Below are 15104 nucleotides of genomic sequence, written 5' to 3' on the forward strand. Positions count from 1 at the left end.
CTGGCATCATCATTACAACAGCAAATATCACATATATAGCATTAGTAAGCCTTTAAAATGTCCCAGACATTTCATGGAAGTACTATAAAACAGCAGTCGAAGTCATGTCACTTAAGAAGGTAACAGGACAGCGGACAGAAAAGTTGATCGAAGAGTAGGCTTTCAGGAGCTTCTCAAAGGAGAGAGAGGGGCTGAGATGTTTATGGATGGAAGTCCTGAATATGGAGCATTGCGAGGGCTGTTAATACAGAGGCATTTGAGCTGATTAAGATCCAACAATAAGAAGTGCACAAAAACATTAAAAAAAGAGAAGAATATTCTTTAAAGATCAGCGTATTGCTCAACCAGAATGCCATGTTAGACAGCAAGCACAAGGGTGATGGTGAACTGGACTTGGGGTGAGTTTGTACAAAGGCATCTAATTTATAGTGAGAGAACCACAGGAGACTGGTCAGGAATGTGTTACAATGGCTGAGTCTGGAACAGGGCTGCAATAAGGACTTCAGTGGCAAATGAACTGACAGACAGAGTGGCTGAAGGTCTTAATGGTCAAATGCTTAAGGGATAGGTAAGGTATTGAGTGGTATCAAATTGTGGCAGTGGCTGTGAATTTAGATTAGGGAGTGTATTGTATGTGAGAGATTAAGTGTGTGTGTCGGGGTAGCAGGGGGTAGGGGGCGGGGTAAGAAGGGCAGCAAGCTCCCCAGAAAGTGAGCAAGCTGACTTCAGATGGAGGCTGAGCTCACTGAGGACAAGAACTGACTTTGTTTCAAGCCTGTGAAAAGGAAACACTGAGAAAATGCTGGTAGTTCTTGTGTGGGTCAAAGAGAAAGTGGGACTGGGCCAAAGGAAGAAAGTCAGATTAACGAGGGTCAGGGAGAAGAATAGTACATTAAAATGCAAGCTGATGTTAAAAATAATACCTTTAGCCATCTCGGCAAGGCTTGTGGTGGAAGACAGATGCTTTCACTTACTTAATCCGGTGGGCTGGAGATACTAAAAGTGTTACCAATTTAAGGATTGTACATGAGAAAACTCACATGGGTTCTGTGCTGCTGATTGCTTTAAAAACTGTTAATTGACGCAAAAGCATGATTGATTCTCATTTTTTCAGTGCATTACATACTGAATGTCTACTATGTAACATAGAAGGAAATCGCATTCTACCGCACCTCTCAAGAACCATGCATGTGTCAAAGGGATTTGCAACCCGCAAGATGCTTCCAAACTGTTACACTGTAGAGAATGCAGCAGCCAACAGGTACACAGCATGCTTCCACAAGAAGCATTTTGTCAGATAATATACTTCTGTAAAATGAATCGAGGGGTAAACTTTGTTCCTGGAACATGAAGAAGCTCCCCCATTCATCTTCAGATCGCACTATGGAACCTTTAATGAAGGAGTAGGTGTGGCATTAGTTTAACACTACATGTGAGAGGCACCTACACCAACTATGCCACACTGACTCAGTGCTAACATCTATGGAGTGGGAAGTGCCCAGTATGTTCTGATTGAAGGTCTCAGAGCTACCCAGAGGAATTTGTAGAAATAATCAAACTTGCACCTTACTTGAGCATTTTCATGCCATTTCTTTACACACTGTATTGCATTGCAAATAAAAATGCTTTTGTGCACACCTTATATTCCGACTGGGTAGCCTCCAACCTGAAGGCATGAACATTGATTTCTCTAACTTCCGTTAATGCCCCACCTTCCCTTCGTACCCCATGCCTTACTTATTTATTTTTATTTATTTACTTACTTACTTTCCCCTTTTTTCTCTCTTTTTTCTCCCTCTGTCCCTCTCACTATAACTCCTTGCCTGCTCTCCATCCTCTGGGCTCCCCTCCCCCTTTCTTTCTCTCTAGGCCTCCCGTCCCATGATCCTCTCCCTTCTCCAGCCTTGTATCCCTTTTGCCAATCAACTTTCCAGCTCTTAGCTCCATCCCTCCTCCTCCTGTCTTCTCCTATCATTTCAGATCTTCCCCTCCCCCTCCTACTTTCAAATCTCTTACTATCTCTTCTTTCAGTTAGTCATGATGAAGGGTCTCGGCCTGAAATGTCGACTGTACCTCTTCCTATAGATGCTGCCTGGCCTGCTGCATTCACTGGCAATTTTTGTGTGTGTTGCTTTTGTGCACTGGTAAGCTGATTGATGAATGATTGACTTATCTGTTTGGAGGAGCTACCCAATCAGCTTGGAGAAATAATGGCCCTCAATGTTATAATATGAGGGACATTTACTTGAATGAAGTTAGCACATTAGCGGATAAGGTTGCATTCTTTAATGCAGCCTATTCTTATCCCTATAATGGCACAACAGGGAGCCACTCCGTCCATCAGATCCATGTTGGCATCTTGGGAGTAATCACTATTTTCCCCTTTCTTTGTATTTCTAGAGCTCATTCTCTTGGGCATGCCCATCCATTAATCTAGACGAATGTGAGATGTTGCACTTTGTGAGGTCAAATGTAAGAGAAAGTATACAGTGAATGGCAAGAACCTTAGGAGCATTAACGTACAGAAGGATTGGGGCGTAAGTCCATGAACTCTCTGAAAGTGGCAGACAAGTTGATAAGGTGGTAAAGAGGGTGAACAGTATACTTGTCTTTAATGGTTGGGGCATTATGTACAAAAGTTGGCAAGTCATGTTGCAGCTGTATAAAACTTTATTTAGGTTGCCTATAGCTTCATATTTTGTACTGGTTACCGTTTTACAGAAGGATATGGAGACTATTGAGAAAGTGCAAAAGAAGTTCCCCAGGATGTTGTCTGGATTAGAGAGTTAGCTATCAGGAGAGGTCGGACAAAGTTACATTGCTTTTTCTCTGGAGCTTCAGAGTTTAAAAGGTAAACTGATAAAAGTATATAAAATTATGAAGACATGGATAGGGTAATTAGTCAGAATCTTGGGCGGCATGGAAGCATAGTGGTTAACACGATATTTCATACTAGTGATCCGCGTTCAATTCCCGCTGCTACATAGAAAGGAGTTTGTACGTTTTCCCTGTGATCGTATGGGTTTCCTCCCACAGTCCAAATGGCTAATTGGCCATTGTAAGTTGTGATTGCTTGGTGGTGCAGCTTGAAAGGCTGGAATGGCCTATTCTGCACAGTATCTCAATTTTTAAAAAAATCTTTATCCTTGGATGGAAATGTCAAATATTAGATGCCATCGCTTTAAGGGGAAAAGAGGAAGCTTTTGTGAGGCAAGCTTGTTACACAGAAGGTGGTAGGTACCTGGCAGGTGCTGCCAAAGGTGGTACTGGAAACAGGTACGGTAAGGATATTTAAGAGGCAATAGACAGACACATGAACAGACAGTGAATGGAGGGATGTAGACCATCCGCAGGCAGATAGAATTAGTTTAATGTGGCATTAAAGCTGACTAGGACTTTGTGGGCTATATGTATTAGCTCCTTCCCTCTTAAAACAAAACCAAGGAGCAGTTGGTGGCAGTCAAGTAATGTACCTGCATGTCTTTGAGGTGAGGGTGAAAATCAGAACGACAGGAACTTCAGATGGTCAAAGGGAGAATGTATAAACTCCACTCAGACAGTACCTGAGGTCAGAATTGAACCGATGCCATTTGAGTTGTCAGGCAGCAGGATAAACTGCTACACCACTTGCCTTATAGCAGTTGGACAAGATGTCTCTACATGTGTTTAATTATCAACTCATAAAATCACTGGCAGGAAATATAAAAACAAACTGAGCAATTTGCTCCTGTATATGAAATAATTTACGGACTGAAAACAATGCAGGAGATTTGCCTTTGGTTTCTAACTCCACATTACAAGATATTATTGCCTTTTGGTTGGATACACCTCTTATGCACTCAGTCCTGGGATGTTATAGGAGCTGAATGTGCTACCTAGCTCTGCACCTGGGCTGACAAAGTGGAAGTGTTTGTAGAGCAAGTAAGGAAGACACGATGAGAAAACAGAATTTGGTAGGAAATCATGAACACAAGAGATTCTGCAGATGTTGGAAATCCAGAGTGACACACAGGAGGAACTCAGCAGGCCAGGCAGTACCTATGGAAATGAATAGACAATTGATGTTTTGGGCCAAGACCCTTCAAAATTCAGGCTGGACTTGGTAGAAACTTCCTTGCAAGAATTCAGGGAGGATGAGGTGGACAAAAGTGATGGGTTTAAGGAGAAACAAGATAAATAGATAGCACGAAAAGAACAGAGGATCTGCTGTGGGAAGAGGTGAAGTAAGGTAGGAGAATGCTCTGGTGGAGAAGTAAATCATTCAAACTGAGTGTTTCTAGCTTCTGGTGGAGACAGACTATTCAGACTGATTGTTTCTATACTGGGTCCGGCAATGAGGTTTGCACAATTACCTTCATGGAGAGCCCTTCGAGCCAGAGATTCAAACTCGGCAAAGCTGTGCAGGATGTAGCAGTGTTCCTCCTTAGGGTGTGATGCCATGTCGTGCAACTCTCGGATGTTGCCCTGCCAGATGCCCAACGTGAAGATCTCCACCCCCAGGTCCCGCAAGGCTGCTGCGATGGGCCTTGGATCTCCGCCGTTGGAGTATCCATCTGTGATAAGAAAGACCACTTTGGTGGAGTTCGCCCGGGAATACCGCAGGATTTGCTGGGATGGAGAGCAGAAAAACAGTGTAAGACTGGGAACCTTTTACAGCATTGAGTCATAGAGATACACAGCACAGAGATAGGCCCTACAGTCCATTGAGTCTGTCATCAATCACCCATTTACACTAATCCTAAATTACTCCTTTTTTAACTCTCATGACATTCTCATAAACACACCCCAGATTTTACCACTCACCTACTCTTTACTTACTGCCCATTACGGCACTGGCATTTAGGACAGCAATGAAGGTCCTCCGTCTCTGGCGGTGTTCAGGGCTTCCTTCATCGTGTCAGTAGCTTTCTCTTGGTTTTCACTACTGTCAGTCATTCAAGACCCGGGTGGAGGCTCAGGAATACCATGGCACACAGATGTAGGACTCTTCATTGCTGTTTCCATTACAAATTTTTTGACCAATCAGGGTTGTTAGCCCTGAGCTGACCCCTGAACCTGGAGGACCAGTGGACCACTCTTCGTCTTCCCTCTACCCTTTGACCTATTGGGCATGGACGACACTAGCAAGAGCCAAAGCATAAAGCCCTAACTCCAGCCAACGTAGCTCTCTGGGTCACTGAAGCACACAAGCCTCCAAACCCACCGACAAGGTTGTGGTCCACTCGGAGGACTCACCTCCACACTAGGACTAATTCACAGTGGCCATTTAGCCTACTGACCTGTAGGTCTGAGGGAGGAAACTGGAGCACCTAGAGAAACCCTATGTAGTCACAGGATAATGTGCATTTTTCACATAGACTATACCTAAGGTCAGGTTTGAACCTGGGTCTCTGGCTCTGTGAGGAAGCGGCTCTACTGGCTGTTTACCTGTGCCACCCAATACGCAGTGTTAAACATCTAGAGCAAATGGAAGTTAGATGTCACCAAAGTAACACCAACCAATATGGAAAAGGAGAGTAAGATTTTATATGCAGAGAGGTGGTGTTCAGGGAAATAGGTTATGCCAATGTTACACCATAAATGAAGTTTATGAGTAATTCTGAGCAACACACCTAAGGAAAGCTATATTGGCTCTGGGGAAAAAGATGTGAAGACTTACTTGAAATATTCTTGGATTCTGGAAGGACAATGAGGAAGGATTATACAAAGTGTGGTTGTATCCCCTACAGGTTAGAAATTTGATTAAATTTTTAAAATAAATTATCATTAATATATGATGTAGACAGAGGGAGAGTGTTCCCACCAGCTGGAGATTCTGGGGTAAATGCCATCACACCAGAGTAGAGCCATATCTTTCAGGAGTGAAGTTATGAGATACTCGTACACACCGAGTGAGGAAAAAAATTGCAATTCACTTCCACAAATAACAAGCATGGCTGGTCATTGGTAGATTCCAGGAGTTTTGATCATGTTTAGTTTAATGGGGATAGAGGGGTTCAGGGCTAGGGCAGTTGAGGGCTCCTGAAACTGGTGGAGAAGAGAAGAAGAAAAGCTTATGGATAAGCACCGACCCTGATGAATGTAGGATGTAGTGCTGGAGAAGGCTGCTGAGAAAGGTTGCAGTGAGTGTGAGTGTGATAAGGTTGGTAAGTGACCACCAGTATCATTTAAGTTTGGCAGCAGGGGAAGGAAGCCTTTGCAAGTGAGGTTGAGGGATCTTGAGAATGAAGATAAGTCAGCTATGAATCAGGCAAAGCTTGCTTTGATAGGTGCTGCAGAAATTTCTCCTCGTCTCATTTGTAAAGGCTGTTCTTTATTCTGAGGTTGTGGTCCTGAGATCCTAGCCTCTCCTACTAATGGAAACATCTTCTCTACATCCATTCTATTCAGGCCTTTCAGTATTCAGTAGCTTCAGCAGGTTTCAATGAGATCATCCTTCCCTCCCCATCATTCTGAACACCTTCAAGTACCCCCCTGAGATTCAAATGCTCCTCATACTTCTTTCGCTCCACTAAGTCCAAGTCCACTACACCCAAGTCCATTCTTGAACCGCCAAGAATCCATTTACTATACATTATCAATTTTTAATTCTCATCATATTCTTATCAATTACCACCCCCCACCCTCAGCCCAACTCCACTTTCTAACACTCACCTAACATGGGAGTTAATTTACTCAGACCAATTAATCTATTCTACATCTTCATGTTGCGACAGGAAACTGGAGCACCCAAAGAAAAGCCCTGGAGACATAGGCGATCATATTCAAGATCAGGATTGAAGATGGGTTGCTGATGCTGAGGGGAGCAGCTCTATTGATTGCATTCTTTGGGATGTTCCAAGAGGCTATGAGTGCAGTGCGTAGATGGAATGTTGTGCTTCAGTGTTCTTATTGGTTAATATGAGAGGAGATTAACGGATCCTAATGTTTTTAAGTCACTTTATTGGCAATTGTTTTTCTCTTACACTCCTCTAAGTTGAAGCTTGTGGGTTCACGTCACGCAGCAGAGACCTGAGCACAAATCCCAGGCTGATTTCCATTGAATCCTGAGGGAGTCTTGCACTGCTGAAGGTTCTGTCTTTTGGATGAGATGTTGAAGTAAGATAATATTTCGCTGCTTGAGTAGATAGGAAAGGTCCCAACACATAGGTGTGCCAGCCGACATTGATCCCATAAGCAAATAGCACAAAAAAATCCGTCCGATGTCTATATTATTTGTGGGAATTTGCTATACAGTGATTGGCTGGCACGTTTCCCACATTACAACCGTGATGACACTTCAGAAATACTTCATTGGCTGTAAAATGCTTTGGGGTATGCTAAATTTCTTTCTTTTCAAATCTTTTTATTGTTATATTATACAAAAGAAATAACACGAGGTATGCTAAATTTATGAAAGACTTCAATTGCAAGAAATTCATTCCCCTGATAGCACTGAACATTCCAAAACTAGAGCTGATCGTAGTCCAAAATTCAGCTCTGTGGAATTTCTAGCCAATAAATGCAAACTTTCTTTATTCTTTCATTTCTTTAATGGCAAATCTTTGCCATTATACTTCAGAGCTGTGTGTCAGACATGGCTATAAGCAGCAATGGGGTCCCACAGGGGACTGTATTGGTTTCCTTCCTGTCTACCCTGTATACCTTGGACTTTAGATACAACACTGAGTCATGTCATCTGCAGAAATTCTTTGATAACTCAGCAATAGTTGGGTGTATAAAGGGAGGACGGGAGGATGAATACAGGGTCTTGCTGGAGGACTTTGTCAAATGGTGCAAGCTGAATCATCTGCAGCTCAACATCTGTAAGACAAAAGGGATGGTGATGGACTTTAGGAAGATTAAGCCTGCATTGCTCCCTGTTGATGGTGAGGATGTGGATGTGGTGAGGACCTACAAGTACCTGGGGGTGCACCTGGATGACAGACTTGAGTGGAGCACCAACTCAGAAGGGCCAGAGAGGCCTCTATTTCCTGAGGAGACTGAGGTCCTTTGGAGTATACAGGCCTCTCCTTCAGATGTTCTACCAGTCTGTTGTCATCAGTACAATCTTCTATGCGATCGTGTGCTGGGGCAATGCCAACAGGCTCAGTAAACTGATCAGAAAGACTGGCTCTGTTATAGGAGTCAAACTGGACACACTGGAGGCTGTGGTAGAACAAAGGACCCCACAGAAAATGCTAACAGTTCTGGGCAATGTTTCTCACCCTCTGCATGCCACCTTGGCTGAACAGAGGAACACTTTTAGTAATAGACTAAGACAAGTGTGCTGCTCCAAAGAGTGCTATATGAGGTCATTCTTACCCTTGGCCATTAGGCTCTATAATGAAGCAACCTATAGCCAGGGAAGTGATGACCCCCCTCCTGTTAGACCATTTGAGGTAACTTATTTTTTATTCTTTCTTACTTCTCTTCTAATATTTGTATATTTGCATATCTATGCACTTGTAATGCTACTGTGACACTGCAATTTCCTTTGGGATCAATAAAGTATCTATCTATCTATCCTTATGTTTTGTCATGGAGGAACTGCAATTTTGGAATTTGATTGTTCGTTTGCAACCATGATTGCTGTCAGTCACTAAAGAACTTGATGGCATTTATTACTCCTCCAAGAGGACCACAACCTCGTTGTAGAATTTGGAGAATTACAGGCTACAGTGACCCAGAGAGCTATGTTGGCTAGAGTTAGGCTTTATACTTTGCCTCTTGGTAGGGTCACCCATGCCAAACAGGTCAAAGGGTAGAGGCCATTCTAACAGCGGTCCACTAGTCCTCTAGAGTTGGGGTTCAGCTCAAGGTTAACAACACTGACTGGTAAAAAAAACTGTTAAGGAAACAGCAAAAAGAATCCTTCTACATCTGAGTGCAATGGTATTCCCGAGTCTCCGCTTGGGACTTGCATGACTGACAATAGGTCAAATGAGCTACTGACCTGATGAAGGAAGCCCTGAACATCGGTAGAGATGGAGGACCTTCAATGCTGCCCTAGACGCTCCGGCATTATGAGTAATACAGAGTGAGAGAGCGAGAGAGTGAGAGAGAGGGAGAGAGAGAGGGAGAGAGAGAGAGGGAGAGCGAGCATTCGTTACAGTGTTTCTTGATCAGTCATTGGGTTTGCTGTCACTGTGATTGACACGATTGACCCTTTGACTGTAAACAAGACCGCATTTTCTAAATACTGCTTTCTGAACCAACAGTCCTAAATGTTTTTGGAATGATATAGAACAGGAGGGTAGTGTTTGGTATGCTGTGAAGATTAATGGCTGACGATAAATCAGAATGATTTAATGACAAAACTTTACTCTACTAAATCATTCAAAATGCATGTCAACCAGTGCTGAAGCGGAGGGCACAGTAAACTATGTACGTGTCACTGGTAATTGATGTTACACAAGAAGCCAGGCAGTTTTAAGTTGATGCTGATGGGATTTTGTGATTTATTTATTTCACAATGGAGAAGAAGACCATCTGTGCACTTGTGGCTGTGAAAGGTTCTCCAATTAGTTCCTCTCTTCAAAGCCACGCAAAATTTTTCTCCTCTTAAATGTTTACTCAGCCCCCCTGCCTTTTGAAAATTGCTATTGAATCTGTTTCCATCTCTTTTTTTAGGCAGTGCATTCCAGAACAGAGTAGTTCACCAGATGAAGAAAATGTTCCTGATTTGCCGCCATTTCCTTTGACAGTTATCATACATCTAGAGTTAGCAGTCCACTTACCCCCGGAAACAGTTTCTTTTGGTACTCGAACAAAAGGGGGACTGGTAATGTAAAGAGGGCTCAGCCCGTTTCAATCTTGAAGAAAGCTTTGCATTGATACAGCCCCTTTCACATCAGTTTTGGCTATTTTACAATCTGTGAAGAGCAGTCTCTATGGTACTGTGATGTAGGAAAAATATGTAACAATCAGGGGAAAGAAGGGACTGTAAACTGCAGTCACCATCAGTTCTTTGTGATCTTGACAGGACTGAAGGGATTCATAGAGTATCTTTTGGATAGATCGGCTTAATACTGAAAATTTGGCTGGAGATGTTGAATCAAGCCTTTTTTGGGTAAAAATTATTGATGATAGCTTTGCAGGCGCTGAGTCAGAAACTCATACCCTTGGGGAGTGGAGAAAAATGTAGGGAAAGAGAAATAATAAAACTGAGAACAAAAAAGATAGAAATTGACATGGATTCAAGACATAATTGTGGACTTTGTTTGAGCTGGACTTGTACGTGTTTGAAGTTTTTGATTCTTTTCTCTCAGGGTCTCTATTTTCCAGACAATCCCAGAGGAATACACGGCCTACAAATATCCAGCTGAGTGTGTCCCTGTCCACTGCTAGTTTAACATCTTGACTAACAAATGTTGTCAGGCATTGAAGAAGAAAAACTTGTGATTTTACTGCAGCCTTCACCAACCCACAATTTCTGGCTGAAAGGAATATTTCTGAAATCTTGTAAATGTGAGAAATGGGAGCAGATGGCAATTATTGGACAGCAAGATCTCACACAACTGACTGTAGCAATAGCCAGAAGATTGGTTGATACCAGCACTGAGTATCTTCACATAACTTCCATGCCACTCTGTTAAGGGAGGAATTATGTGTGAGCTATTTGGATCATTTCATCCTTCTACTGTTCAATTTAAGGATTGGATGGCGAATGTGCAGACTGTGGCACATCAGGCATTGGATTTCCCATGTTTTCCTAAGCCATAAAAGGAGGCAAATTTGGGTCATCAAATCCTGGTTGGCTCAAGTTCAGTTACCCCATTACGTACCCCAACTAGTTCCCTGTTATTTATTCACTTTCATTTGCCCTCTTCTACACCCAATTATTTAAATTAGGGGTAATTTTCAGCAGTCAACTAACCTTGCTGCACACCTTTCGGATGTGGGAGGGAAATAGATCCTGCCAAGGGAAACATCCACAGCCACAGTGAGAACCTGCAAACTCCACAAGGACAGCACCAAAGTTCAGGGTTAAAGTTGAGCTGCGAGGCAACAGCACTACCTACTGTGTCCCTGTGACAACCCTTCCCCGCGCCTCTGTGGCGACCCTTTTCCATCCCCCCTCCACTAATTGGCTTTAGTCAAGAAAGATTGATATCTGAAGCTTTACACTCAGAAGATACCTGTTGCCATGACATGAGTTGGTATTGTACGCTTCATAGCTGATAGTTGCTCTTCTGAAATAATAGAGAACCTGGCATGTAAAATATGGAAGAAATGGGCTGAATGAGATGGGTTTACCTTGACTGAGCAAATAGGAAGAAAGATAGGAGAGATCTCAAAGGCTATGATCACTAACGAATGAAGAACTTCATTATATGGATGTCCACCAGAAAATGGTAAGGTAAACAAGAACATGGAGTAGCAAATTGCGAATACAGGAAATCGGCGACGAAATAATACCTGAAGTGCTGAAGAAAAATCTAATGACACAGTAATCTGAAAAAAGGGAAAGGTCTGAATTTAGGGAATAACAACAACAATTTGGAGTTGGATGAAGCCTCATTAATACAGTAAAATATTCTTGGGTGCCACACAGCAGCATTATCAATATCAGCGTTCTCTCCCAGGTCAGCACCTTCAGTGCTGAGCCCCTAATTACATTTGGTCATCTATGTTAGGCAGGCTGCGTCATTTGCAAACTTAGCGCCAGACTTCTGAAACAGACACGTGATTACTTCTGTGGCTATGAATGCAGATGATAAAGCTTATGCAAATGAGAATGACTGAAACCCCATCACTCCCTCACTTCTGCATAAGCTTAGTGATTCTGACTTTTTGGTTATCCCCACGTTTATTAACTTCAATCTCAATGTCTGTTGGCTTCAGCTGCCAAGGCCCTAAAGGCTGGAGATCCTCACCACACATCTTTTCCTCTTTTTACTGATCTACCTTTAAGGTGCTCTTCAAGTACTAACCATTTAACAAAGCTTTTAGTCTCCTGATCTAATACTGCAAACCTCAATAACTTCTTATGTAATGCTCCAGTTAACTGCATTGAGAGGTTTTGTAAAGGGATTATAGAAACATAGAAACATAGAAAATCTACAGCACAATGCAAGCCCTTCGGACCACAAAGCTGTGCCAAACATGTCCTTACACTGGAAATTACCTAGGGTTACCCATAGCCCTCTATTTTTCTAATCTCCATGTACCTATCCAGGAGTCTCCTAAAAAACCCTATCGTATCTGCCGGCAGCCCATTCCATGACATGTCCTCTGTACCTCCTTCCAAGCACCTTAAAACTGTACCCTCTCATGCTAGCTATTTCAGCCCGGGGAAAAGGTCTCTGACTATCCACACAATCAATGCCTCTCATCATCTTGTACACCTCTATCAGGCCTATTCTCATAAGGCATGATTCCCAATGCAGGCAACATCCTTGTAAATCTCCTCTGCATCCTTCCTATAGTTTCCACATCCTTCCTGTAGTGAGGCGACCAGAACTGAGCACAATATGCCAAGTGCGGTCTGACCATGTTCCTATGTAGCTGCAACATTACCTCTCGGCTCTTAAACTCAATCCCATGATTGATGTAGGCCAATGCACCATATGCCTTCTTAACCACAGAGTCAACCTGCGCAGCAGCTTTGACTGTCTTATGGACTCGGACCCCAAGATCCCTCTGATCCTCCACACTACCAAGAGTCTTACCATTAATATATATTCTGCCATCATATTTGACCTACCAAAATGAACCACCTCACAGTTATCTGCGTTGAACTCCATCTGCCACTTCTCAGCCCAGTTTTGCATCCTATCAATGTCCCGCTGGAACCTCTGACAGCCCTCCACACTATCTACAACACCTCTAACCTTTGTGTCATCAGCAAACTTACTATCCTATCCCTCCACTTCTTCATCCAGGTCATTTATAAAAATCACAAAGAGTAGGGGTCCCAGAACAGACCCCTGAGGCACATCACTGGTGACCGACCTCCATGCAGAATATGACCCGTCTACAACCACTCTTTGCCTTCTGTGGGCAAGCCAGTTCTGGATCCACAAAGCAATATCCCCTTGGATCCCATGCTTCCTTACTTTCTCAATAAGCCTTGCATGGGGTACCTTATCAAAAGCCTTGCTGAAATCCATATACACTACATCTACTGCTCTACCTTCAAAAATGTGTTTAGTCACATCCTCAGAAAATTCAATCAGGCTTGTAAGGCACGACCTGCCTTTGACAAAGCCATGCTGACTATTCCAAATCATATTATGCCTCTCCAAATGTTCATAAATCCTGCCTCTCAGGGTCTTCTCCATCAACTTACCAACCACTGAAGTAAGACTCACTGGTCTATAATTTCCTGGGCTATCTCTACTCCCTTTCTTCAATAAGGGAACAACATCTGCAACCTTCCAATCCTCTGGAACCTCTTCCGTCCCCATTGATGATGCAAAGATCATCGCCAGAGGCTCAGCAATCTCCTCCCTCACCTCCCACTGTAGCCTGGGGTACATCTCGTCCGGTCCCAGTGACTTATCCAACTTGATGCTTTCCAAAAGCTCCAGCACATCCTCTTTCTTAATATCTACATGCTCAAGGTTTTCAGTCCACTGTAAGTCATCCCTACAATCTCCAAGATCTTTTTCCGCAGTGAACACTGAAGCGAAGTATTCATTAAGTACCTCTGCCATCTCCTCTGGTTCCATACACACTTTTCCACTCTCACACTTGATGGGTCCTATTCTCTCACATCTTATCCTCTTGCTCTTCACATACCTGTAGAATGCATTGGGGTTTTCCTTAATCCTGTCCACCAAAGCCTTCTCATGGCCTCTACTGGCTCTCCTAATTTCATTCTTAAGCTCCTTCTGGCTAGCCTTATAATCATTTAGATCTCTATCATTACCTAGTTTTTTGAACCTTTCATAAGCTCTTCTTTTCTTCTTGACTAGATTTACAACAACCTTCGTACACCACAGTTCCTGTACCTTACCATCCTTTCCCTGTCTCATTGGAATGTACCTATGCAGAACTCCATGCAAATATCCCCTGAACATTTGCCACATTTCTTCAGTATGTTTCCTGAGAACATCTTTTTCCAATTTATGCTTCCAAGTTGCTGCCTGATAGCCTCATATTTATTTTCTCTTACTTTAATTAAATGCTTCCCTAAATTGTCTGTTCCTATCCCTCTCCAATGCTATAGTAAAAGAGATAGAATTGTGATTACTATCTCCAAAATGCTCTCCCACTGAGAGATCTGACACCTGACCAGGTTCATTTCCCAATACCAGATCAAGTACAGTCTCTCCTCTTGTAGGCTTATCTACATATTGTGCCAGGAAACCTCCTGAACACACCTAAAAAACTCCATCCCATCTAAACCCCTTGCTCTAGGGAGATGCCAATCGATATTTGGGAAATTAAAATCTCCCACCACAACAACCCTGTTATTATTACACCTTTCCAGAATCTGTCCCCCTATCTGCTCCTCGATGTCCCTGTTACTATTGGGTGGTCTATAAAAAACACCCAGTAGAGTTATTCCTCTTCCTAACTTCCACCCACAGAGACTCCGTAGACAATCCCTCCATGTCTTCCTCCTTTTCCGCAGCTGTGACAAAATCTCTGATCAACAGTGCCACACTCCACCTCTTTTGCCTCCCTTCATGTCCTTTCTGAAACATCTAAAGCCTGTACTCGAAGTAACCGTTCCCGCCCCTGAGCCATCCAAGTCTCTGTACTGGCCACAACGTCATTGATCCAAGTACTGATATACACTCTAAGCTCATCTGCTTTATTCATAATACTCCTTGCATTAAAATAGACACATCTCAAACAATCAGTCTGAGCACATCCCTTCTCTATCACTTGCCTATCCTCCCTCTCACACTGTTTGCAAGCTTTCTCTATTTGTGAGCCAACCGCCTCTTCCTCCGTCTCTTCAGTTCGGTTCCCACCCCCCAGCAATTCTCGTTTCTCCCCAATCGCCTTTGCAAACCTCCCTGCCAGCATATTATCCCCCTGGGATTCAAGTGCAACCCGTCCTTTTTGTACAGGTCACACTGCCCCAAAAGATGTCTCAATGATCTGGAAATCTGAATCCCTGCCTTCTGTTCAAATCTCTCAGCCACACATTTATCCTCCACCTCATT

The 15104-nt window shown here is 43.1% G+C and overlaps 1 protein-coding gene across 1 annotated transcript in view; it reads right to left on the reverse strand.

Moving 5' to 3' along the window:
• The window catches only part of svep1 (sushi, von Willebrand factor type A, EGF and pentraxin domain containing 1), a 264755-nt gene that overhangs the window by 237075 nt on the left and 12576 nt on the right, over positions 1 to 15104 (reverse strand). Inside the window, exon 2 of the mRNA XM_072258150.1 lies at positions 4353 to 4608. Coding sequence (XP_072114251.1) covers positions 4353 to 4608 — 256 coding nt within the window. The remainder of the gene's footprint in view (positions 1 to 4352; positions 4609 to 15104) is intronic.

Source organism: Mobula birostris, chromosome 5 (genome assembly GCF_030028105.1).
Source record: "Mobula birostris isolate sMobBir1 chromosome 5, sMobBir1.hap1, whole genome shotgun sequence".
NCBI lineage: Eukaryota > Metazoa > Chordata > Chondrichthyes > Myliobatiformes > Myliobatidae > Mobula > Mobula birostris.